Below are 27,542 nucleotides of genomic sequence, written 5' to 3'. Positions count from 1 at the left end.
ACCTCTACACATGATACTGCACAAGCACACACACCTTATCTGCCCACACAAATAAATACACGTAACAAAACTCTTTAAAAAATAATATTGTCTTAGTAAAAGTTCTGTTGCTGTGATGAGACATCATGGCCAAGGCAACTCACATAAAATAAAATGTTTAATTGGGGCTGGCTTACAGTTCAGAGGTTTAGGCCATTATCATCATTGAACTGAGCATGATGGTATGCAGGCAGACATGGTGCTGGAGAGTAGCTGAGAGTTCTACATCCAATACATAGGCAGCAGGGAGAGAGAGACACTGGGCTTGACTTGAGCTTCTGAAACCTCAAAGCCCACCCCCAGTGACACACTTCCTCCGATAAGGCCACAACCTACTCCAACGAGGCCATACCCCCTAATATTTTCAAATATGCCACTCCCTATGAACCAATGGGGACCATTTTCATTCAAACTACCACAGATATATTTATTATTATTTTTAATTTTATAATTTGTTATATATTAAGTCATTAATTTATCACTACACCTATACTTTTTGAATGTTACTGGGTGATAGGATGATGAGTGAAACCCACCTGCAGAAACCTTAACATCTGTTACAGGAAAAAGACACAAAATAAGTCATCATTACTCTGAAATGTGCTTTCTGACAGGAGTGTGTTAAATTGAGTGGAAGGACTGGCAGGTCTCTTTGGAGCAGCAAGGACAACTTTCATAGTGAGAATTTAGGTCAGTCACCTGTCTGGGTACTGAAAAATGATGAGTGGTTTCTTAGGTGAAATATAGGGATAGAACAATGTTGAAGAACATTCTAGCTCAGGAGAATGGCAGTCACAATCTGTGAGATGGATCAGAAGGTAAAGATGTTTGCTATTAAACCTTATAACTTGAGTTCAACCCACAGGACTTGTATGGTGCAACTTCCATGAAATATCCTCTGACCCCTACTCCTGTGACATAGTCAAATGTGCATTCACATGCACACCCATACATGCATACACATATACAAAATCAAACCTTAATTTAAAAGTTTTAGAAAAGAATGTGCAGATGCATTGGCCTGACATTCCATGCCTGGTAGCAGCATGAGACCTAGTATTGAATAAAACACTCATTCATGTCTTCTATTCAGTTGTCATGTATTTGTACCATGCTCTCGCCAGTGACAAGTGTCCTTAACATAGCAGACATTAAGTTTAATTCCTGAGACTGGTCCTGGTAGTTGGTTTTTTAGTCAGGGAACACGTGGACTAATGGGCTCACATGTGACTGAGTTGGGTTTTGTCTTTATCTAGACCAGGGAAGCCCTCGTCACAATTCTCAATGACCTCCGACCCCAGGATCATTTCAATATCATTGGGTTTTCCAACCAGATTAAAGTGTGGAAGGACCACCTGCTACCGGTGACTCCTGATAACATCAGGAATGGCAAGCTCTACATTTACCACCTGTCACCCACTGGAGGTAAGAGGGATTTCTTCCAGCCTTTCTACCCAGCTTTGACAAGATCATAGGTTCATTTTCTGTAAAGGAACAAGGTTTTGAGAGTTGAAGCTAATACTAACAAAGGAAGCAGTGATAACAATATCCCCAGGTGCCTGGATTTCTTCAAGTTTGTAAATTCTCAATCCCTAGACCTTAGTCAAGTTATAATTGAAAAATCCATCCACAATTTGGATTCTACACAAGGAAGCTGGTTTTGGTAAATTGTTCTTGGTTGGAGAATTTTTTTTAGGTTTATTTTTATCTACTTGTATGTGTGTGTTTCTGTAAATCGATGACACCTATGTATGAGTGCCGGTGGAAATGGGAAGAGGGCATCAGATCCTCCCCCCCTGGAGCTGGCCAGGTAGTTGTGAACCACATGGTGTGAGTCCTGGGAACTGAACTTGGCTCTGGTGAAAGAACAGGAAGTGACCTTAACTGCTGAGACATCTATCCCTAGGACGGAGAATTGAAGCCAAGTGCGTGATCCAGTGTTTTTTATGAACTCAAGCAGTGGCAGATGGAACTGCCCTATAAAACAAGCTATGGTCTTGCCTGAGCTGCAGCATGGTGAGAGCTCAAATCTCAGATACTCTGGGCTGTGCTGTGGATGAGGAGCGGAAGGAGGAGAGGGCTGCTCTCCAAGTCACTGCATGCATATCTTGAGTGCTGTGCCTGGTGTGTGTGCAGGAGGTCAGGACAGGGGCATGAAGACAGCAAAGCTTTCTAAGACTGCAGAACCAGGCACTCCACTGCCCATTGTCCTGTGTGTGATCCCTTTCTTTAAAAGAAAAACACCTTAAACTTGTTATTATTGGGGGGAGGGGGGTGTTAGCATATATGTAACATGGTGGTCACACAGCAGTAAGCAGATGCCTTTGCAGAACTGATTCTCTCCTTCAGCCTTTATGGAGGCTCCAGGAACTGAACTCAGGTTGTCAGGCTAGGACAACAAATGCCTTTACTTGACGAGCCTTCTCACCAGCCCCCATCTGACCCTCTCTCAGAGGCAGATATGCTGTCTTGTGGAGTTCTCACATCTGTTCATCCTTCTTCCAGTATCTGGAAACACTATGCAAAGTGCTCAGGTCAGCCTTCCCCCATCTGAAGATTTCCATTTCCTGATGTTCATCATTTTCTATCCAGTTATTGGAAGTGTTTTATCACTGGGCAGGGGGAATAAAATGTTAGATTTAATATCATAGTTCTTATCTATGGCAAGAAATTGACCAGCTGTGAATCCTTCCTCTTTGTGACCCCTAAGTCCTAGCATGCTTCTTAACACATGATGCATGCTTAGTGATTATCTGCTAATTTAACTTATGCTAGTGATGTTGCTTACTATTGGAATAGTGTATATTACAGAGAGGCAATAAACATCTTTAGAAAGTATCTATTATGTATTATGTTTATTTGAAACCCAAACCTAAGAATCCCTCTTTGTTCTCTCTCTCTCTCTCCCTTTCCTCTCTCTCTCTCTCTCTCTCTCTCTCTCTCTCTCTCTCTCTCTCACTCTCTCATATGTATTTGTATATAACTGTAGGAATTGATGTGTACCACATGTGTGCAGATGCCAGTGTAGGCCAGAGGAGGGCAGTGTTCCCTGGAACAGTTGTGAGCTACCTGATAAGGTGCTGAGATCTGCTCTGGTCCTCTGCAAGAGCAGTCAGAACTCTTAACCACTAAGCTATCTCTCCTTCATTTTCTCTTGACACTTCTTTGCCCAGCCCTTTGCTGGAGAACATTAGAGGAGTCTGCATTCTCTAGGAAATGTTCTTTCAAGTCTGGAGCAAAGCTTCAGCAGCTTGATTTCCTGGAATTGAATCCAGCTCCACCACCTCTTAGCCATTTGCCTCTTTCATTGTCATAAAATGAAAGGGTGGTAATAAGCTGGCTATCGGAGTGAAATAGTAAAACTACTCCAAGTGTGTGGGAGAGCCCTAGCAGATGAGGGGGCTGTTCTCCTTAAGGTATCAGAGTGAAATAGTTCAACTATCCCAAGTGCATGGGAGGGCCCTAACAGATGAGGGGGCTGTTCTCCTTAAGATATCACAGTGAAAGAGTTCAACTATCCCAAGTGTGTGGAAGGGCCCTAGCAGATGAGGGGGCTGTTCACTTTAAGTGTCAGATGTGGTCTTTATTTTTATCCAACTGAGAAGTCCCCTATCTGGTCCCTGGGCATCCAGTGAGCTCTCAGAGGAATGCTTGGCCAGCTGTGGAGGATTCTTGATTGTGGAGAGGACCCAATGCTGGTGACTGGACAGGAGATGCCCGGCCTCAGCAGAGCCTTGCTTCTAAGCCCTGAGAGGCTTTGGTGCATGCATGTGGCCATGAAAACTAGATCTACATTTTTTCTCCTAGCTCTCCTTGGTTTTAGAGTAGAGGAAGAGATTCTGCACTGTCGGTGCAGGTGAAAGACAGTGTAGACGCTTGCTACTTGTCCACGCCCACATCCACAGAGGAAGAATGAAATTGGACATGATAAAAGAAAGAAGGCAAATTAATGACTCAAAGAAATGCTAGGTCCCATTTCAACGGCTCCTTTCCCATCTGTCTGGTCTCTGTGCATTTTAACAAGACTTATGGATGTATCTGTCCAGAGCATGGGCTGGCTACTTTCCTTCTTTTATTTATTTTCTCTTTTGAGACAGTCTCACTCTGTAGCCCAGGATGGCCTCAAACTCTCAGCAGTCCTGCCTCAGCTTCCTGAATGCTGGAAATGCATCACTATGTCCAGCTTCGTGTGTGTGTGTGTGTGTGTGTGTGTGTGTGTGTGTGTGTGTGTGTGTGCACGCATGCATATACACGTGTGTGTACCTTCTCAGTCCCAGGAGAAGGTTTTTACATTGGTGTAATTTCAAGTCACTTGCATATAGTTAGCAAACACTTGTCAGATTTCTAGATAGGCCTGAAAGTCACCAGGAAAATGCAGCTGACTGCATCTAAGTGCTGCCCAGACCCTGCATGGCTGAAGGCTAGCTGCAGCTGTGACGGTGCATTCAGAGGTAGACGGTGAATGCAAAGCCATAAGCGGTTCTGTGTTGCTGTTCTACAGGTACAGACATCAATGGGGCCCTTCAGACAGCCATCAAACTGCTCAACAATTATGTGACCCAGAACGACATTGAAGATCGGAGTGTGTCACTCATCATCTTCCTCACGGATGGAAAACCCACCTTCGGGGAGACCAGTACCCATAAGATTCTCAGCAATACCAAGGAAGCCACTGGAGGTCAGATCTGCATCTTCACCATTGGCATCGGCAATGACGTGGACTTCAAACTGTTAGAGAAACTTTCACTGGAGAACTGTGGTCTTACACGGCGCGTTCAGGAGGAGGAGAAGGCTGGAGCACGGCTCATCGGGTCTGTTTCTGTCTTCTCACAACCAGAGGCCGGGGCAGGGGCTGAGGGTAGATGCAGAATAATCCAGAACCTAGGATAGCTTTGGCTGGGCCTTTTCCTCACATCCGCTGAAAATGAAGACAGCGTATGGCATTGAGGAATATTAGTGTGCTTTATTCTTATTTTTAAAAATTATTTATTTTGTAGCACTGGTCTTTGAACCTTGGGTCTTGTGTGTGCTAAGTAAATGATTCACCCATCAGCCCTTCTGTTATTTTGATTTGAGATGTTGGTCTTGCTAAATCCTTCAGATGGCCTTGAACTTGTGATCCTCCTGTCTCAGCCCCTACAGTAGCTGGGGATTACCTGGGTGTACCACCATGTCTGCCTCCTAATGTGCTTAGAAACCAGTCAGATTTGAGTTTAATATGTGACCTTAGATAGGCTTTATGACTGCCCATGCCTCAGTTTGCCCTTCTGCAAAATGAGGCTTATAACTGATGGCAGCTTAATAGGAAAACTTAAGTAAAGTTTTGGCACAGGGAATATTGCACATTAGTGATCATGTAGGGCTATAGTTGACATCCTGATAGTTTGAATAAATGGTGGAATGATAGTATTACAATTTGAAGCAAAATGATCAGTTAAAACTGATGAAAACTCAAAACATTTTTTTTGTGGGAAAAAAACTGGCAGAAAAAATCTAGAACTTAGGTTCTCTAAGACAGAATCACCATGTCTCAGATACCATGTTGCTGATCATGGTGTATGGTTTTGTTGTTGATCGAATCGAATGCTGTCTCCCGGTTCAACACAATGAAATTCAATCTGCATTGTGCAAATATAGGATCTATTTCAAAGGAAAAGTCTGCTTTATCTAGATTTTGGTAGCCACAATCAAAGAAATTTGTGAATCATATGCTTGACTGAAAGCCACTAAGATATGCAATCAAAACACTGGGACCAAGTGGCTGTGGGATGCTGGTGGGAGAGATTCGTCCCGACCTTGGGGCTGAGCAGGACTGGAGAAGCTTCTGGCTACAATAACATGTATTCACTTTTAAGAAACAAATTCTAAGTAGACCTTGGAGAAGCTCAGGTGTGTAGGAAGGGAATTTATCAAGTGTTTTGAGGAATTTGGAAGTTGTACCACAGAAAGAATGTTTCAAGGAACTAAGGGTTGATTTAGGCAGTGGGAGATTTCGATTCATTCCAAAGAGGCTGCTGTCCCCTTCCTTTGTAGACCTGGAAACTTTGTGAAACGGCGAGAGCTCACCCAAGTTACTGCTCTACTATCTGCTATCAAAATACTGCACTTAAGTGTAGTGCAGGAGGCGAGCATGCGCAGAGTCCGACCCACGCCCTCTGAGAGTCTTATTTCCGTTCGCACTGACTGCCCGTAGCCCAGCCAGGCTCTGATTCTCTCTGTCCTCCCTCCCTAGGTTCTATGATGAAATCCGGACCCCACTTCTCTCTGATATTCGCATAGATTATCCTCCTGACGTAGTAGAGCACGCCACCAAAACTCTGTTTCCCAACTACTTCAATGGCTCTGAGATCGTCATTGCCGGGAAGATGGTAGACAGGAAATTTGATCAGTTCCACGTGGAGGTCACTGCCAGCAACAGTAAGAAATTTGTCATCCTGAAAAAAGACATCCCCGTGGAGTCCCAGAAGCTGGGAAATGATGTCACGGTCACCCCTGGGCCTGCCAGTGATGGTGAGGAGGACCCCAACCACATTGAGCGTCTTTGGAGCTACCTCACTGTGAAGGAACTGCTGAGCTCCTGGGTGCAGAGCAGCAGTGAGCAAGAGAAGGAGCAGCTGAGACAGAAGGCCCAGGCTTTAGCCTTGAACTACCACTTCCTCACCCCCTTCACGTCCATGAAGCTGAAGAAGCCAGGGCTCCACCCAGACAGGCTGGAGGACACCCGCGGCATGTCTGCAGCCACGGGACCCGAGACAGTGGTACAGAGCCTGCGAGGAGGAGCCGACGTGCAGCCAGGTAGCACAGCCTCAGGGGTGGCCTGTGTGTGAGTGGGAATCCCTTGTAAGGCCAAGGGAACCTCAGCAGAAGTCTGTTTCTTTTCTCAGACCGCAGTTGTTATAAACAGTGACCTTACATGAAGTGCACGGTCACCAGATGCCCTCTCAAATGCCTATACTCGTTATAAACTGCAGCTCACAGAACCGTGTAAAGAATGGCAGGAGGCTGAGAAATGTTGCCTGCTGAAGTCAGCACATCTGACTGAGACAGAAGGACAGTGAGTTCTAGCTCAGCTTGGGCTATGTAGTAAGACCCTGACTGAACAAAATAGAATCAATATATATGTACCAACGTGTGGACTCCTGAAAATTTCTGGTTTATACACCAGCCACTTTGATGCCCGTTGACAGTCCTTAGAGACGGGGGGAGTTTAAACCAAAGCACAGGGCTGCATCATCCCTACCACCAACATGTGGAAAGTGGCCTGGTTGTTTCCTGTGTAGATTTTTATTGTTCTTGTCAAATTTCCATCTCCTAGAGAGGAGACAGACGTTAACCAGGCCCTCCCAGAATCCCACAAATTCTGGCTAATTTATTTCTCACATTAAACTCTGACAAGCGCGTGCAGTGGCAGAGAGAACACGAAGTTTCGATCAATGGACCCTCCCGAGCAGCTGTGAAGTCTGGGACACATTTATGGGCCTCCCCAAGAGTACAGTTGCTTGCTTATAAGTGGGGATAATAATACGTTCCATGAAGGTCCATTGCCAGGAATAACTATTCAGCCAATGTCCTTTGGCATACAACGAGTGTTCTATTACTATTCGCTGTCTCTGTCTCCCATGGGGTGTGTAGTCATGGAAATATAGTGAGGATTGCAGGCCCTTATGTGCAAGCCTCTTCCCATCTCAGGTGGAGTTTCTGCTGGCAAAGTTAGTGATACTTCATTCTGATTTATTTATTTAAAATGTTATTACATTTGATTTATTTATTGGATGTGTGTGCTCCTGGGGAGGAGGGTGCATGGAACACACGTAGAGGTCTGAGGGCGCCATGAGGGAGTTGGGGTTTTTCCCTCCACCATCCAGGCTTGCCTGGAATTTGTGATCTTTGGCTTTTTGATTCTTACAGTTATTACAAATATATCTGAAGCCTGTTGCAGGCTTCTCATCTCCCCCTGCTGCTCTCTGTGCCTCTCCACACATCTTTAACAAATAACAACTATTCTTCCCTGTGTCCTTTCCAGGACCTGCTCTCAAGAAACCATATGGGCCAAGAATTAAAATCTCTAAAACATCAGGTAAGTAAGTGTATAATTGAGAGCGAGGGATTTTTCAAATTCTCTGAAGCCAGTAAAAACAGGAGCTCCCAGAACATGTCCCATGTCCTGTTTTATTCAGCAGCACAAGGCACATGAGCCAGAACCATCACAAACCATTTTATAAGCACCATGGAGATGACCCAGTCTGGTAGGAGTGCCCGTAGATTAGATGGAGAGCGGAGGTTCACTTTGCTCATTGCTGTGTTTAAAGGACACTGGGTTTTAGCGAGCTGAATTGTCCATCTAGCCTCTACTATCCCAAAGATAAAAGTGGTGTTACAAAAAGATGTCTGGCTGTATAGGCAGAATTTTTCTTTTTTTAATTTTTGCTGTTTTTGAATCCTTGGCTTTGAAGGGAAGCACAGACTGAAGATGTAGTAAGTATTCCTTTTGGCAGCGTCTTCTAACAATGTAATATAGTAAGAATCTGGATGGAAGAACGTCCAAGTTTTATTCTCCCAACGTCCACATCTTCCCTTGTACGTTTTTGTTCTTGCCTTTCTGCTGATGAGCTAGACGTGTGTGATCACACAGCCAGGGACATCCCTGTGAACAGCTGTGGGGATAGAAGCACGTAGTGTCCCATAGAGAGGATGCACTTTCTAACGTGCGTCTGTGTTGTGGAATGCAAGCAAACCTTTCCCTTGGACGGGCCTGTGGTGATGATTGCTGGACTCCGCCACACACTTTTGGAACAGGATTTCAGTGGAAATTATGTTTTCAGTGCAGTAGAAACCGCCAAAGGTCAGGCAAGCTGTGTCCATACACACCTGTGCCACAGATGGCGAGAAACTTTGTCTCCTTTGGGTAAACTGTTTCCATCATCAAGACAGATACCTTGTATCCCCCCTCTATATGTTTTTATGTGGTGGGTAAACAAGTGTGTCTGTCAGAGGATAATCTCCAGCTTCATTTCTCAGGCACCTTGGAGAAAGGATCGACTCTTGGCTCAGAACTTCAAGTAGGGAGAGGAGCTGGCATCAAGCTCACAGGGATCTGCCTGTCTCACTATCATTGAAGATAGTGATGAAGAAGCACAGGCTACCACACCTGGCATTTCCACGCTTTCTGGGGCTTGAACGGAGGCCCCTAGGCTTGGGAGGCAGCTGCCTTTACTAATCCAGCCTCTCCCCATCCTCACTTTCTATTTCTTTATGGTGCCATTCACACAGTGGCTCGAGGCACTTCACAGTGGGAGCTGCCGGATTCTCTCAAAGACTTTTCTGAGAGCTAGTACTGAAGGAAAGGAGCTTCAGCAGTCACAGGGAGGAAATGAATTTCCTTACAACTTGAACAGACTGAACTCCTCCAGACCCACAGTTCCAACACACACACACACACACACACACACACACACACACACACACACACACACACACACACACACACAGAGAGAGAGAGAGAGAGAGAGAGACAGAGACAGAGACAGAGACAGAGAGAGAGCAGAGAAAGAGAGAGAAGTGCTACCAATTACATTGTTTTAGATATAAGTCAGGGAGGAACTGAATCTCCTGTGTAATAAGAGAAGATGGTGGGTGCTGACTCTCAGGAGGATCTGCTGAGGAAGAGGTAATACTGCTTATTTTTAGCAGAGATGGAAACTGGAAGAAGAGAAAGAATAGGGCTGAGGTTTATAGTCCCATCTGTGTGACCCGAAAGGGGGACTTCCACCATCACTACTGACTGTACTTCTTGGCCTTCCAGTGGCTTTTATGCTGTACCTGTCACTGCCTGAACTTGGGCTCTACTGTGAGTGAGCTCACACTGTCTGCTTATGAGATTGTGTAGCGGGAGTGGCCAACCTGTTGACATTGTGACATGGTGCTGTAATCTACAAAATTTACATTCTAGAACCTGCAAGTGGGTTACAGAAAGGGGAAAAATCCACAGTGAGGCTGAGCATTAGTGGGTAAGAGCATTTGCTGCACAAGCCTGAGGACCTGAGTTTGAATCCCAGCAGCTGTGTCAAAATCCAGATGTGGCCACACTCATACCTGTAAGTCCAGTGCCATGAGGACAGAAACAGGAGAATTTGGGGACATTGCTATCTAGCAGGCTGCCTCTAGATTTAGTGAATAAGGCAGAGTGCTAGAAAGGAATACCCCATGCCTTCCTTTGGCCTCCACACATGTGCACAGACACAAACAGTTGTGCCATGTGTGAGAATACATACTCCCACACATACACATACGTATACTCACTCAAAAAAATTACATTTTGATAGGTAAGTTTAAACTTTGTGTTGGGCCACTTCATACCTATCCTCAGGACGGGGGTTGGGCACACCAGACTTCCTTGGCGAAGGATTATTTTCCATGGAACTCTTGATATAGACAAGAAAGGATCTTCATTCTTACATTCTTTTAAGATTCATTTATTCTTGTTTTATGAATCTGAGTGCTTTACCTGCATGAATGTCTGTGTACCACTTGTATGTGGTGCCCACAGAGACCAGGGGAGCATGTCTGATTCCCTGGAACAGAAGTTGCAAGTGGTTGTGAGCCTGCGCGTTGTTGCTGGGAACTGACCTGGGTCCTCCACAGAACAGCCAGTGCTCTTGGTCACTGAGCCAGCTCTCCAGTTCTAGGGATTCATTCTTTGTTGAGACAGTTAAGGGACAAAGAAAATGATATTCATGTCCACATGGGAAGTCGAACGTAATAGTAGTTGAAAATGTGTAGAAGATCTCCCTTCTCTTTTCCTATCATCTCACCTCTCAAAGCTTAGTTGTCTGAGTATGATGGAAATGCCACTACATCTGAATTTGGGAGACCAGACGTCAGTGTGCCCTCACTATGTGCAAAATGGGTGACTTTGGGGCATCGTTACACTTCTGTATACTTTCCTCATGTAGAATTGAGAACACTATTCACTGTTCTTTCAGCGTTATGATTAAAGAAATGATCCATCTGATAACGTAAAGTGATGTTTAGCCAATAAACATTTTCTTCTTTTTCTCTTGCTCCTGATAGTGGATGGTGATCCCCATTTTGTTGTGGATTTCCCCTTAAGCAAACTCACTGTCTGCTTTAACATTGATGGAGAGCCTGGGGACATCCTACGGTTGGTCTCTGATCACCTGGACTCTGGTAAGTTCTATCTTCCCTTGTGGTACTCATACAAGGCCCAGGGATAGGGTATTTCGATCTCTGTGATGAACATGAATGGCCACTTATAGAAGGGAGGCATCCTGGATGCTCAGCAGGTACTGATGATGATTGGTAAAGGAACTATACAAAGTTTCTGGACATGGAATCAGACCCTTACTTTATACCCCCAGTGTGGCCTTGGGCATGCACCACAGCAGCTGTAATGCTCATTCTGTGAAATGGAGGTTGTAATACCCTGCTTGCCTCATGGACTATTACAAGTAGATTCAACTGAATCCTGAATAGGAACACTCAAGTGCTGTAGAAATTTATCATATCATACTGTCATTATGTCTTTCCATTCAGAAACTGTGGTGGTAAGGAGGTCATAGTCCCTGGAGACTTATGTGGAAACCACAAACATTAAACACAAAGCTCATGAATATATGTGAATGGAGCTTTGGCTACCTTAGGTCTATAGAGAGATGAAGTAAAATAAATTAGCATAGAAAATGCTTTTCGAGTACAGTAAAGGCAATATTGCTTGGGGACAGCCATGTGGACAGCCACACAGCCCAGCACAGTGAGGACTAGATTTGGCATGCACCTTCTAGTATTGCTAGGTACTGAGCAGTAAGTGTCTTGGCAAGTCAGGTTATAAACACACAGGTGGCGTTTGTGATATAATTACGTGAACTTTGGTCCCTGATCTCCTTTATCAGATGGTTTTCCTGCAGGCTGTCCTCACTTCATTTTAGTTGCTGTGCTAAAACACCCTGACCAAAGTAACCTAGGAAGAAAGGGCTCATTTTGTCTCATAATTCCAGGTCGTAGTTTATTACTGTGAGGAAGTAAAAGAGTCAGGAACTTAAAGAAACTAGTCATATCACACCCACAGTCAAGAACAGAAAGAAATTCTCCACTCCTATACAGTTCAGGATCCCCTGACTAGGGAATGGTGCTGCCCACAGTAGACTGGGTCTTCCTACATCAGTCAACCTATGACAACATCCAGCAGACAAGCCCCCAAACCAACCCAATGTAGACAATCTGTCCTTGAGAATCTCTTCCTGGCTGATTCCAGGTTGTATCAAGTTGACAAGGCTTTTTATCACATAGACCTTTCTAGCCTCAATATTAAATATTAAATTTCTAATATTTTTCATTTGAAAGGCAGCTGGCATTGAGTCAGTGACCTAACCATATCCCTCTCTGGAGACACTCCCTCTTTAGAGCTTGATAAGGTTTGAATGTGTAACATCCTTCATGTTTTCGATGCTTTGTCTTCAGATGATGGCACTGTTTGGGGGAGGCTATAGAACTCTTAGGAGATAGGGTTTACTTGGAAGAAGTGGGTCCTTGGGGAGGGACACATATATTTTGCCTGGCTACTTGCTATTATACTATCTGCTTCCTGGTTCCCACCCCCATTAAGACTCTCTGCCCACAGTCCCACTACCATGAATAGGGCCGCATCACCATGCCTTCTGTACCACAATGAACCGAAATCCGCTGAATCCATGAACCAAAACAAACCATTACTCTATTTCAGTCAGAAATTTGGTTGTAGTAACAAAAAGAGCTCCTTTGTGGTTTCTGTATTCACAGTGGTGTCTAAGACATGAAATCAGTTTGTAGGTGTTACAGCTTTGAGGCCCAAGATCAGGGTGTCTGTTCAGCCTGAGATTTTTCACACTTTGGCTGCATCAAAGAGAATTTTCTCCTTGAGTATCTAAGAAGTTTCCAAGTTTTATTGAAGATTATCTCAAAGCAAATAAAATGAGAATTAATTAAGTGCCAGCCTTTTACTAGTGAAAATTACCTCTTTTCCTGAAATCAAAGCATACAGCATGCATCAAAGTCATTTCCAAATACCCCATGTACAACCGCATCTGTTAATTGTTCAGTGGTACATCACTGGGCTTGGAATCTAGCTCCCAGGTCTCACAGAGGTCGGAAAGCTGCAGTTGTGCTTATGATGTAGTGAACAGAGAGGGAGTTGTATTCAATGGAAGTTGATGGCTTTTACATACGCCTCTTTCTGGGACACCCCTCCCAATTCTCTTAGGTTTTATATTCCTCCCATAATTTATAGGCAAGGAATTTATCCAAGGGTAAATACATATTAGGTAGACGAAAATGGCCTTCTGAAATAAAAAGGAATTTGAACTTCAAATCCTGCTCATGGACATCAAATGATCTCAAACTTAGGATTATTGACAGCTGATGGACACAGTGCCTATCAGAACCACACCAGTAGACACCAGAATGTGTCTTTTCACAAGAGTGAAAGCACATGAAGATATTAATAACTTTCTATGATAGTTTGACCCAAACCTACACCGTCCGTCCTATATTCCTTTATTTAGACATGGAAGGAAACTCATGCATGGCTTTCGCCCATTCACTCCCTCAGTCAGCAGCCACTGAGTGGCCCGTAGGTCTAGTTCAGACAACAGTCTTGGTGATAAATACAAAGATAAGGAAGGTGGAAGGACATTTATTAGATCCTGTCTGTGGTTTTCTGTATCCATGACAAAATGTGTGACAGCAAAACTTTAAGGGAGAAGAATTGATTTGGGGTCCTGGCTTCAGAGTTCATACCTTGGCTCCATCAACTCTAAACCCATGGTGAGGCAAAGAATCATGGAAGGCTGGGAAGGAAAGGGGTGGGGCTCAGATCATCTCTGACAGGAAGTAGAGAGTCAGAGAAACAGTAGCGTGATACAAGATACTCCCAAGGATTCATCTCCCAAGTGACCTGCTCCCTCCAGCCAGCGCCTACCTCCTAACTTTCAATACCTCTTAAAATAGGCCCACCGTGTGAGAAAGTGGCCCTCTTTGCATGTGCCTTTGGAGAGGCAGTTCAAACCCAATCCGTAACAGATGCCTGTAGCTGGAAAATGGACATGGCTTTTCTAACCACTGTTTTCTTCTTGACCTTTGAGGGGTGACCGTGAACGGAGAGCTTATTGGGGCCCCAGCACCTCCAAATGGTCATAAGAAACAGCGCACCTACTTCCGGACCATCACCATCCTCATCAACCGGCCAGAGAGATCTTACCTCGAGATCACACCCACCAGGGTCATCCTGGATGGCGGAGACAGGCTGGTCCTCCCCTGCAACCAGAGTGTGGTGGTGGGGAGTCGGGGACTGGAGGTGTCGGTGTCTGCCAATGCCAACGTCACTGTCACCATCCAGGGTACCATTACCTTCGTCATCCTCATTCACCTGTACAAAAAGCCAGCACCCTTCCAGCGAAACCACCTGGGCTTCTATATTGCCAACAGCAAAGGCCTCTCCAGCAATTGCCACGGCCTGTTAGGTAGGTGGCTGCCCATGCTCAGTCTGTGGTCAGAGGGTAGAACTGGGTTTCCTAAAAGGAAGTTCTTGTGGCCAGTGTCATGAGCTTGACAGAAATTACAGTGGGAGTGTGTTCAGTTATCCTTCAGCATCTGCTGGGGCTGTAGTTCCAAGATCTCTCAAGAGCACTAAAGCCTAAGGATGCTCAAAGTCCCCTGTCTAAAATGTGGCCTTTGCATAAAACCTACTCACATCTCCCCTCTGTTTTAAATAACTTCTGGATCCCTTACCGTACCCAAAGCACTGTTTGTGCTATCTACGCAAGTAGTTGTTGTCCTGCAGCGTTTATGGACCAATGACAAGAAGGAAGTCCATATGTTCAGGATCAGCACACGTTCCCCATGTGTTTTCAATCTGCGGTTGACAAAGATGCCAGAACTTCACGTGCAGAAAGCCCGACTTCAAATAGCTTGTGAAAATTAGATTACTTTTTTGGTATGTGTGTGTTCATGTATGTGTGGGCTATATGCGCATGTGGGGATCAGAGGACAAGCTTGGGTATTGTTCCTCAGATGCCCTCCACTTTTTGTTTGAGGCAGGGACTCTCATCAGCCTAGAACTTCTGTGTAGATACAGACTAGCTGGCCCATGATATTCTAGGGATTCTCTTGTCTCCACCTGACACCTAGCCATCTCTGGAATTCTAAACATGCCACCATGCCCAACTTTATTTTTTTTTTAAAAGATTTATTTATTATGTACACAGAAGAGTGTGCCAGATCTCATTACAGATGGTTGTGAGCCACCATGTGGTTGCTGGGAATTGAACTCAGGACCTCTGGAAGAGCAGTCAGTGCTCTTAACCTCTGAGCCATCTCTCCAGCCCTGTGCCCAACTTTATAATGAGTTCCAGAGGCAAAAGTAAGGTCCTCGCCCTTGCGAAGCCAGAACTGGACTGACTGAGCCATCTCTCCAGCCCTGAAAATGGTATTTCTGGTCTCAGGATGGGTCTTACACACTAGTTCTCACTAGACTTCTGAGAACCCAAAGAAATGAGGAGCAGTCATCCAAAGAGCTAGTTTCTTGCCAGTCTGCAAGAAGCAGCGGATCCAGGGCGGCCAGCAATGAGCACGAGAGGTGGATGCCTTTCCTGGGAGTCATCTGTATTGCTGTGAGCCGAAGGCAGGCCACGCTGGCTGGTCGTCTTGACGGTGCAATCTCACGTGGGCCCTTTGCCCAAAAACAATGACTGAGTCATTTTCAGAGCTTCGTTTAGAAAGCAGGATTTCCTGGCACTTGAGCTTGGTGCGTTTCATTGTGTTTGGCTGCCAGGCATAAGCTCTGTCTCACAGATGCAGATCCATGTTCCCTTGGCCTGAGCAATGCCCTCACTTGACCTGGGACGTTCTGAGGCTGAGTGTCAGGGGTGAATTGAGCTGACTTCTTCCACTGTTCTACCCCAGTGCATAACAATGAGTGGGTGCTTTGAGGAGGATCTGTTACCAAGGAGAGGAAAGGCACGACTCTATGTCCTACACATCTGCTACCATGCTGTCCTCCCAGTTAAGCCGAGATCTCGCTAACTCCATTTGTTGTCTCAGCATTAGCAACTGAGTAGTTTCCAGGGAGGCAGACCATGATGAGAATCTCTTCAATGAATGTCTCCAGGGAGGGCCTAGCCTAGGACAACGGTCCATGAAAAACCCTCCTGCCCCTGACACCACCAACGCTGTTGTCTGCATTCAACTTACATCAGTTTTTTTTCCTTCCTTCTCTCAGGTCAGTTCCTGAACCAGGATGCCAAACTCATCGAGGACCCTCCTGCAGTAAACGGCAAGAATCTTAGTAATCAGCCGTTTCCTCAGACAGAAGGGGTACCCGAGGCTATCATAAAGGTGAAAGGGCGCCGAGTTCCAGTGGTCTGGAAACAAAGGAAGATTTATAATGGGCAAGAGCAGGTGGACTGCTGGTTTGATAGAAACAATGCCGCCAAGCTGATTGACGGGGTGTATAAGGACTACCTGGCATCTCATCCATTTGACACGGAGAATACACTGGGCCTGAGGATGTCCAGGAGAGCTGAGACTGGCAGTCTTCCTGAGAAGACTAACAGGGAAGCAACTGCGGGTCTACTCTGAATGCAGCTCTTCTTGTTACCTGTGCCTACCTTGGCTCTTGCTGTGAGCTGCACTGTGTAGCCTGCCCCCTGGTGGAGTGGAGGTCCAATGTCTGCTAGAGCAATGAGTCAGGGCAGGAAGCTGGATTGAAAATACTGCGTTCTTCTTCCCGTTCCCACCTTCCGCATCCCATCTCTACTAGACAAAAATGGTAGCACCAAGAGGAGAGGAGATCTAACTAAGGAAAATTGTGCGGCACCTGGCTTGACCACCCCTTAGTCTACTGTAAAGTAACCCTCTCTGACAAAGCAAGGTTGCCATGGAATTTGTTTTCTCTGTAACAGTGTCCGAGTGTGGGCACTCTGCTTTTTGTCTTTTATTCATGCTTAGGAATCTCTCTTTTCAGTTGCCTTCTTCATTCAGATGGTGCTCTTAACTTCTTCTCTCAAGGTTATTTACATCGGGGCCAGGCCACCCATCCTGCAAAGCAGTAGTCCACACATTGGATCACTTTAAATGACTAAGTCTTTTCTTAGCATTTTTCTGCTCTGGAATCTTGCCTTTAAAAATTAGTTTTCGCCGGGCGGTGGTGGCGCACGCCTTTAATCCCAGCACTCGGGAGGCAGAGCCAGGCGGATCTCTGTGAGTTCGAGGCCAGCCTGGACTACCAAGTGAGTTCCAGGAAAGGCGCAAAGCTACACAGAGAAACCCTGTCTCAAAAGAAAAAAAAAATAGTTTTCATTGTAAAAATTTGGTTGAAAAATAGAAAAATTAATATCCCAGATACGGATCTCTTTCTGATTGGCTTTACAGGCCACTTGACCTTGCTGGTGGGTGTTTTATTTCAATATGCTAAGTGCTTTTAATAAATAGGAAAACTCCCTGTGGATGGTCTTTACTGGCCTGTCTTGGTGCTAGAGAGCCAGCTAGTTGAAAGCTAAATCTTTTACTCAGAGCGCTTCGGCTTTTGCTGTTAGTCCAACACCTTCTGGTTTTGCCTTTGGATGTCCAGGAAATAGTAAATTACATGAGAACAGTGCTGGCATAAGAGAGAGACCTAGCCTAGAGTGAGCTGCTCAGCCTACCTGTGGGAAGAACCAACTTTTACATTCTCAGAAGGAAGTGGATTCATGCCTGCACACATGGCTGATACACCATCAGGCTGCAGCATTGGCAGCCTGCGGAAGACAGGGCCCACCAGTATTCCTTCCATGATAGGGGAGGGGTCATGAAGCCCCGCTCCTGCCTAAAGAGCTATGGGAAGTTAGTAATTGCCTAAGAAAGGGGTGTCGTGTTCCTCGGTTGTAATATCTGCTGGTACGTTGCCCTGGCTCAAGAAAATAACCCCCAATTTACAGCAAGCAACCCTAATTGAATACAGTAAATCACATACACATTAGAGACAGGAAAGTGGGAGGGGACTCATGGGGCTGAAGGAAGCCATAGGAGAAGATCGTGGGAGGTTGTGGAGTGGGAACAAAGAACACTAGTTAGGGATATGCCTGAAATTGTGAATGAATGCACTAAATAAAAGAAAATCTAAGAAGACATTTCCACATCTCAGATGGGCACAGGCTATGAGGTCAGTGTGAGTTTTAGTTGTAGTACTTAGATGAATCTATCCCCCTAAGGAAAAGGTTACCATCAGAGGAGGCTTCAAAAGATTAGCAAGTGTGACTTCATTGTGACTCTCTCCATCAAGCCTATCCATCTCATCCAAGAGCAAGGAAGACGCGGGAGAGCCTGGAGCCTCATTCTTACACTCTGTGACATTCTTCACAGTGCTTGGGCTTCTCAGGTCTGGCGTGTGAGGGGCCTGCATGGAAACAGGTAAACAGGAAGTGATGGCAACGAACTACGGAGAAAGGGAAACAACCATGCTTGAGGGAAATGGAGTGAAAGGCTTCTTTGCTGTCCCCACATAAGGTTTCTTCCATCAGGCACCAGGCCAAAGCGACCTCTGCGGTGAAACGGCAAGGCTGCTTGGCACTTGGAGAAAAATTGGCATCAAGAAAATTGTTTTCCTTCCTGTGGGAAGCATTTGAGCAGCACAATGACATCCACATGTTCCTGTCTGACCCAGCAGCCTCAAGAGCCAGCTAGGGCTGCGTGAGTCTTTTTCTCTGTGAACCCACCAGGCCACAGCCGGTCAGCTGTGCTATTTATCTGACTCCCCATGTTCCCAGACTCATCTGTCCGTTTTCAGGCCAGGAGTGCAAAGATGAGCAACCCATATGGCTGCCAGATGTTTCCATCTTTTCAGGCTTAGAGAAAGAGAGGATCTCAGCCAGGCCTAACCAATGCTGGTCCCATGCGTGTTCCAGAGACCTTCCTATTACATAAATCCCAGCTGGAGAGACAACTCTGGAGCCGTGGGTGGAGGGTGAGGGTGGAGGATGGGGGGGTGGAGTGAGAGGGAGAGGGGCAGCCCACCAGCCCTCTGGGTTACACTCAGAGCTACGATATGGGTATGTTGTTCTCGATGTTGGCTTCACCGCCAACAGAAGGATATCATTAGGTGAGAGCAGTTTCTACTGTTTTCTGTTGTCGAAGAGCAGACGAGCACAAGAGATACCAGTGAGATACCCATTACTCACTCTCCTTTCTAGCAAAGAAATCAATTTAAAAGGTGACAGATTTTTCTTAACTTTGGACAGATATTCCACAGCAGTGTTCTCTCTCTCTCTCTCTCTCTCTCTCTCTCTCTCTCTCTCTCTCTCTCTCTCTCTCTCTCTCTCTCTCTCTGCAAAAAGCATGTACTATTCAGTGATCTAAATTATCCGATATAGTTTGAAGTTCTACCTGGCACCCCAAACCACATACCAACAGGAAAGTTTTCGTTTGACTGGGTGTGTGTGTTGTGGGTAGAAACATCAAGGACCTGCAAAGGAAAGGACTGTGTTTTCAAAAGGGGAAACAGAGGCAGCTGAGGCACTTCCTTCAAGTTATATAGAAGACATAAAGCAGGGGTAGCGCTGAACCTGCAGAGTTCACGTGTTAGGTTTGATGGTTTTTCACCGTCTGGTTAATCATTATTTTCCTTGAACATTTTGTAAAAGATAAAGTGGGAGGTTACTAAATAAGCAGTCGACTGGGCTGGAGAAAAATGTTGAAGTTAAATGAGATAAATCAAGTTGTTATTGCAGTAGCTAGTGCTGGTGAGTCAGTGAACTGAAATGTTGAACAAAGTCACGCTCTGGCTTCCAGTCCCCCCCCCCCTTTTTGTGAAGAAAGGCGTAGAAATGGGTCATTTTAAAGAATCTTCGCATTAAAATTTTATATGAAATGATCTGAATGCCCCCTCTCTACCCTTGCCATGGAGGTTGAGGATGTTCGGCAGGATGAAATATCATGACATCCCTTGTGGGCCCAAAAGCCACCCTGAAGATGCAGAAAGCTGGGAATTGGGAACAACAGCTCATGGTTATTATCAGAAGTCATAGTCAATATTTACCTGGAACTCGGGAGGCAGAGGCAGGCAGATCTCTGAGTTAGAGGCCAGCCTGGTCTACATAGTGAGTTCTAGGATAGCTGGGGCTATGTAGAAACCCTGTCTCAAAAACTTTGTGTGTGTGTGTGTGTGTGTGTGTGTGTGTATGTGTGTGTGTGTTTTAACCTGAACTGTGTGTCCTCACAGATGGATAAGAGCAGGGTTCTTTCTTTGGATAATGAATGCTGTGGATTGAAAGCATCCTTCCAAAATCCACATGCTTAAGTATAAACCCCTGCTGTGATGGTCAATACAGGTGGAATATTTCAGAAGTGATCATCTCCTGAGAATAAAGGCCTTATGATTGGTTTAGAGTGTTCTTGAGTACATACATACACAGGAGGACCTGGTGGGAGAGAGGGGTTGGATGGGATGGAAATGATGTAAATACAGTACTCACGTATGACATTCTCAAAAAATTTTCGTTAAAAATAAAGTTAAAAATAAAGGGACTCAGTTGGTAAAGTGGTCACCTTGCAAGCACAAGAAACTGAGTTCAATCACCAGAACTCAAAAAAAGTAGGCATGGGATGCCCACTCTCGATCCCAGTACTGGGGAGGCTGAGACAGGCAGCTCCCTGAGGCTTGCTGGCCAGTCAGTCTCGTGGTCTTGGTGAATTCTGAGCCAGTGAGAGAATCTGCTTGAAAAGAAAAAGAAGATGGCATCTGCGGAATAGAAACAAGGGTTGTCTTCTGTCTTCCACATGTGAAGCACCTACACATAAGAACACACACACACAAAAGACAGAAGAGGCATGAAGTTACTTCTCCTTTTATATAAAAATATAACACAAGGGTAGCCATGCAGAAGCCAGGAACCACACCAGATACCAAATCTGTGCCTTGATCCAGATCTTCTCACTCTCCAAACCTGTACACAATAAATGCCTTCTGTTTAAACCACCCAATTTATAGCATTCTTCATATAGCAGCCCAGGCTCACAAAGACAATAAAGCATCCAAACTACACGTTTTCACCTTTATTCAGGCTACCTAGAATGCACAAAAGCAATGCTGTTGTTAAAAATCTGAAAGACTCCTGGAAGCATAAGGACGTGATCCAGCTAAAATAAACAGCAATTACAATAACACAGCTAACCAAATACTTAGAGATGCAATGTTAAATATTTATTTTAGCCCGTTTTAAATAAGTAGGGTACAGATTGTTCACATCTCAAGAGACTTTGTTTCTTAAAAGCTTGTAAGAAAATGATGTCTAAAAACAAACAGCATCGTATGTTTATTTTTTAAGGGAAAATGGAATCAGGGCTACTGAGAATAAAACTTGATAATTCTAAGCGCACTGCTTGTTTGTAGAAATTTCTGCACTACAGTCCTGAACCTAAGTATTCTTGTGTCAATGATGAGCCATATATATGACAGTGGTCCTGTAAAATTATAGTAGAGTTGAAAATTCTATTGCTCAGTATTGTTACTGTATTTTTAATCTCTAGATGTGTTCATATGCACAAATATTTACCACTGTGTTATAGTTGCTGAAAGGATTTATAGTCACAACTATACATGTTTGTATTCCAGAAGCATTAAGTTATGCCATGTAGCATTGGTGAATAATAAATAATGCCATCTAGGTTTTGGTGTGTATATTATATGATGTTAACACAGAAGAGTCACCTTCCAACACATTTCTCAGAGTGCATCTCATCATTAATGGCATGCAATTATATCTGCAATAAGTCGATAGAGTGGAGACATTGGAAGAATAATGTAGAGAACAGAAAATTTACAGAAGCTATCCCTATGATCTTTCATCTTATTTTTATTCATGTGCATGTGTGTCTCTGTGTGTATGTACAAGCATATATGTGCAGAGGCCAGCAGAGGCCCAAAGAGAGTATTGGATCCTGTGGAGCTGGGGTCCAGAAAGTTGTGAGCAGACCAATGTGGGTGTTGGGGACTGAACTGGGGTTCTCTGAAAGAGCAGCAAGTTCCCTTAACTGGTGAGTCACTTCTCCAATCCTCCCTGTGTTCACATAAACCTGTTAAATACCCGAGAGGGTCCAACTCTTCGGACAAGCTGGACTTCTGTCACCTTCTTATTGGGTCGGTCAATTGCACACACTTTGCCCATCATCATGCTTGGTGCTTCTTCCAAGCACGGAATTTCTTCCCATGGACACTGTTGTGGTTTGAATATGCAAGTCCCCATCCCGCACTGGCTCATGTGTCTGAACACTTGGACTCCAGATGGTGTCGCTGTTTGGGAAGGTTACAGAATCTTTAGGAGCTGGAGGTTGCTGGAGGAGGTCCCTGGAGTCAGGCTCTGAGGTTTAGGTGCTCAGTCCCTCTTCCTGTTTCTGCTTCCTGTGTTAGATTGGGAGTGATCAGCCAGCTTCTGTTCCTGCGCCAAGCTTTCCTTGCTTGGTGTCATGCATTCCCCACCAGGATGGATTCTATCCCTCTGGAATTGGGAGCCAACATAAACGTTTTCCCCCCAACTTATTTCACTCAGGGTTCTTCTAGCTTCTGGCTCTGGCACCTTTGCCTCCAGTTCTGAGTGGTCCAGCCCAATAGGATTTAGATCTCATTGAACTATGCTAAATTCTGAACAAGGCAACACTTGGTTAGGATGAAAATCAACGCAGAACACAAGAGTGACACCATCCACTGGCTGTGTCAAGGAGAAAACAAGTGACTGATATCAAGTTGATGTCTCTGGGCTTCAACTTCTGCAGTTATAAAATGAAGGGACTGGGTTAGATAAGCTCACAGATCCTCTGTTCTTTATCTAAAAAAATAAAAAAAGACGTGTGTGTGTGTGTGTGTGTGTGTGTGTGTGTGTGTGTGTGTGTGTGTGTGTGTGTACATGCACAGTGTGGTGCATGTGTACCATGGTATCCTAGTTTCTTTATTTTTCTACTGTGATAAACAGCACGACCTTAAACAACTCGAGGAAGAAAGGTTTCATTTCATCTTACAGCTGACAGTAAATCATGGAAGGAAGACAGAGCAGAAGTTCAAGCAGGAACCAAGAGGCAGGAACTGAAGTTAAGGCCATGGACAAATGTTCCTTACTGGCTTGCTGCCATAACCAATTGCTCACCTTCATTTTTAATATGACCCAGGACCACCTGCCCAGTTGTGGGTGGGCTGGGCCCTCCCACAGCATTATTAATCAAGAAAATCCCTCCCCTGGACTTGCTTAGAGGTCAATCTGTTGGAGGCAATTTTTAGATGGAGGTTCTCTCTTCCCTTATGACTCCACTTTGTATCAAGCTGCCAAACAAATGAACAAAAACCTAACCCAAATTCATGGTGTGCACAGGGAGTCAATTCCCTCCTTCTACTTTATTTCTGAGGTGGGATCTCTGTTCATTTCTGGCTGTGAACTTCAGACTAGCTAGCTGTAGAGCTTCCAGCAGATTCTCCTGTTTCCACTTCCTACCTCACGGTAGGAGTGTTGAGATTACAGATGTGTGCCACTGTATTTGGCTTTCTCACATGTGCTCTGGGGATCAAACTCACCTCCTAGTCGTCTCCCCGGTCCTGCTCTTTGTCTTTTGCCTTGGGTTTCCTTTCCCTGACTCTTTCTCCTTTCAATGCTGGGGGCTGAACTCGGGGTGCTGTATGTGCTGGGCAAGCCCTCTACAGCTGACGGCTGATGGCCGACATCATCTTCTGCCTCCAGAGGAGGAGTCTTCCTGAGCGGTTCAGTGGTAAGTAGTACAGTCTCATTCACTGGCCCTGATACATTCGAGTGCCATTATGCCAGGCTCTGGGAATCACCAGAGAACCACGCTCCCACCTCAGCAGTCTTCAGCTCAGAGAACAGGACACACACAGAGCGCACAGGCTGAAGGACAACGTGAGCAATACTAGATGGCAACTTTGCTGAAGGCTGTTGTTTGAGCACAGAAGAGGGGCAGCTAGGAGAATCAGGACAGGGGCCCGCCAGGAAACTGGCCAAGGAATGGAGAATTAAGTCACAAGGAAGAGTGACATAGACAGATGTGCTAGGTTAAGATAGGCTTTCCAGGACAAATGGAATGATAGACAATTAAGAGCATCGTCCACTCCATACAGTTTGAAGTGTGACTATTTGGTGGTTTCTGTGAAGCCTCAATAGAGAATGCTTAATGGGATCCAACCCAGTGTCTGATAAATCACAATCCATGTCCACATCACACCTTCTGTTCCTGGGATTCAGAGAAAACCAAGAAGTCACAGAACTCCACAAGAGTTCTGGAAGTTTCCGATTTTCTGGTCAAGGGTCCACACACCTCCCATGACAGTTTTATTCTGACCCGAAACTCTTGTTCTGGTCACTCTCTCCCTCCTTTTACTTTGGCATCACAGTTGTCCTGGGGCTGCACTGGAACCTTACTCATTTCCGACCTCCTAGCCCATGGTTTACATCTCAGATTCAATCATCTGTCTTCCTCATGTCCATGGAACCAAATCCCTGACTTCACAGTTCATTCCCGGTGTCCAGCTCCAGCTGTGGGTATCACTAGCCCCATAAGCAGGATGTGGAATCTCTTCTTTCCCGTAGTGCTGGGTCTCTTATTTCATACCAATATCTCTCCTTGTCTTTCCTAGTCTCCTCTGATGAATTTCTTTCCTCTTCCGGACTGCACTTGCCCTGGGGCTCCTCCTGGGCCCCTTACCGCCCCCCTCCTTTAGTGCTCTGATCGACTTGTCTCTGCATAGTTGGCTCCTGAACTTATGCCTGCAGTGTGGACTTCAGACATGATTTCCCAGTAGTTCCTTTGTCTTTATCTCAAACTCAGGAACGGAAGCAAACTTTCCTTCTTCAAAGTGTCAGTAGTTTCATGGGGCTGCAGATCCAGGAACCTGAGTCAAAAGGAAGGAAAGTCCCAGAGTTATCCTTTGCTATTTTTGATGTTGCAATAAAGGTAGATATGCATATTTATGATCTGGGTACATTTCATAGGGAGCTGAATTCTCAGCTAATTGTATTATCTTACTTTTGAAAATTTTAACATTTTAATCTTTTAATTAGTTTACCAGGTATCAGATTTCCTTGAGGCTTTTTCATACAGCGTTAGTTTTGGCTGACTCTTCCTCCTACTGTTCCTCTCCCTAATCATTTTATTTTCTCCAAACAACAGCTGTGTTTGTGTGAGAGACAACCCAGTGTTCCGACAGCTTACTGGGAATTTCTGGTTATATAAGTTGAAAATCACACTTAAAGTTTATTGACATGGCCACAAAATAACTTTATTGAACTATGAGTATATACTTCATTTTGAAAACATTTTAATGTGATTTCAATTTTTTTTTTTCAAACTTACAAGAGCAATGCAGAAAATACAATATTCAGAAAAGCTTAGTGTAAATCAGTGGTTCTCAGCCTTCCGATTGCTGTGACCCTTGAATACACTCCCTCATGCTGTGGTGAGGCCCCCCAGCCATAAAATTACTTCATTGCTACTTAATAACTGTAATTTTGCTACTGCTATGAATTGTAATATAAATATATGTCATACAGGATATCTGGTATATAAACTGCCCTAAGAGGGTCTTGGCTCACAGGTTGAGAACCACTGGTGCATATGAAGGCCTGAATGGTAGATGTCTACTTGTTCATTCTATTAAATTTCCAACTGGAAGTCTGCCCTCATTTCTGTGACCTTTCGGGCATGGAGCTAAGATGAGCTCTAAATATGTTAAAATAAAGAAAGGAAAGATCAAACAGTGAAGTCTGGCTTCTCTGCTGTAGGTTCCTATGGAAAGCTACAAGAGAAAAACAAACCTCTCCACAGAAAGGCAAAAACAGTCCAAGACTCAATTCAAAAGTGAGGTGTCAAGCTAGGGAGGTGGCTTAGTTGGTAAGTGTTCGGCAAGTAAGTGTGAGGACCTGAGTTCAATCCCTAGAAAAGACTTTTAGGTGAGCCTCGTGAGCGAGCACTGGGTGAAAGTGAGAGACTTTGTCGCCAAAAACAAGGTGGAGGCTGATGAGAAAGACAGTCAAGGTTGACCTCTGACCTCTGTGTGTACATGTATACATATGGACACACACAATCAACATATAGGTGCACATACACATACATTTAAGGTAAATGCATTTTTTTTTAAACTTGAAGCCCAGGCATATTCTAGAAGCTGACTATTCCAGAATTTGTAAGCAATTACTTATCCTTTGAATTCTTCATCAGCCTGATTGGGACACTATAGTTACCTCCATGAGGACCTGTGGTGTTGAAGGAAACATAGAACAAAAGCTTGCACACTGTTCAATGACACTAGCATTCTGTTCTGTTCAAGCAATTTTCCCATCACAGAATGTGCCTCAAAACTGACATGTTTCCTCATCATTCATTCAAGAGGAATGTTTGGAGCATTGAGTGAGTGGAGGGTGCAAGCTGATCTTCTTATGTGGCTCAGAGATAAACTTAATTAGTTAGGGTAACAGGCAGCATTCTGATTTACAGAGCTTCAAAGAAATAGGGGGTTAAATAAGAATTTAAAGTAGGGAGATTGTTTATACCCTTAGGCAAAGAAGAACTGCCAATTCATCTATCACAGCGGTCCTCAGCCTTCCTAATGCTTTGACCCATTAATACAGTCCTGTATGTTGTGGTGACCCCCAGCCATAAAGTTACTTTGTTGCTACTTCATAACTGCAATTTTGCTGCTGTTATGAATCGTAGTGTAAATATTTTTGGAGATAGAGCTTTGGCAAAGGAGTTGAGACCCACAGATCAAGAACCACTGATCTAGATCTTACTGAACTGGTTTGGAAGGGGCAACACCCAGGGATGGTACAGATTTTCCATCAAAAAATGGGGAAATAAATTGCTTAAAAGAAGCAAAATTACAGAGAGAGACTCAGTTCCTGGGCTATGGCTGGCCTGGCTACAGTGAGTGTCCTCTTTTCAGGGACAATCAAGACAAATCAAGAGCTTCTCTGTGGCCTCCATGGATTGCCAGAGCCTGAGAGCAAGCTGCCCTCCTGCTCTTCACACTCATCGCAGGGCTAGGAGAATGGGGGAGCTGGTGGTAGGTGTGTGTGTGGTACTTTTCACACACATCACAGGGCTAGGAGAATGGGGGAGCTGGTGGTAGGTGTGTGTATGGTACTTTTCACACACATCTCAGGGCTGGGAGAATGAGGGAGCTGGAGGTAGGTGTGTGTTCTTGTGCTCTGAGCCAGGGACTGCTGCTGTGTTGCGTTTGGGTTTGCCATGAGTTCTGATGGGTCAACATCACGAAGAATCATTAGGAAGGATGGCCACTGTTTGCTACTGGATGAAATGAAAGTGGCTGGAAAGGGGGAACAAATATGGAGACGAGGTAGAGAAGTCTAATCATGGCAGCTAGGCCTTTCTGCCAGACCTATGGTTGAGTGACACTTTCTCAACTCAGTTCCTCAGGTCCCAGGAGACCTGGGTGCTATAGACCTGCTGGAAGTTCACCCTTC

The 27,542-nt window shown here is 44.9% G+C and overlaps 1 protein-coding gene across 1 annotated transcript in view; it reads left to right on the top strand.

Annotated features, from left to right (window-relative positions):
- The window catches only part of Itih5 (inter-alpha-trypsin inhibitor heavy chain 5), a 95,910-nt gene extending 74,182 nt beyond the window's left edge, over positions 1–21,728 (top strand). Inside the window, exons 8-14 of the mRNA XM_052728073.1 lie at positions 1,296–1,464; positions 4,541–4,850; positions 6,272–6,834; positions 8,063–8,116; positions 11,110–11,226; positions 14,175–14,552; positions 16,310–21,728. Of these exons, the coding sequence (XP_052584033.1) occupies positions 1,296–1,464; positions 4,541–4,850; positions 6,272–6,834; positions 8,063–8,116; positions 11,110–11,226; positions 14,175–14,552; positions 16,310–16,668 (1,950 nt within the window). The 3' untranslated portion in view covers positions 16,669–21,728. The remainder of the gene's footprint in view (positions 1–1,295; positions 1,465–4,540; positions 4,851–6,271; positions 6,835–8,062; positions 8,117–11,109; positions 11,227–14,174; positions 14,553–16,309) is intronic.
- Positions 21,729–27,542: the final 5,814 nt, after the last annotated feature.

The sequence above is a fragment of the Peromyscus californicus genome, unplaced genomic scaffold (genome assembly GCF_007827085.1).
Source record: "Peromyscus californicus insignis strain IS unplaced genomic scaffold, ASM782708v3 Scaffold_8__1_contigs__length_139910024, whole genome shotgun sequence".
Classification (NCBI taxonomy): Eukaryota; Metazoa; Chordata; class Mammalia; order Rodentia; family Cricetidae; genus Peromyscus; species Peromyscus californicus.
The sequence above is the reverse complement of the archived record's forward strand: the minus strand, read 5'-3'. Positions and strand labels throughout refer to the sequence as shown.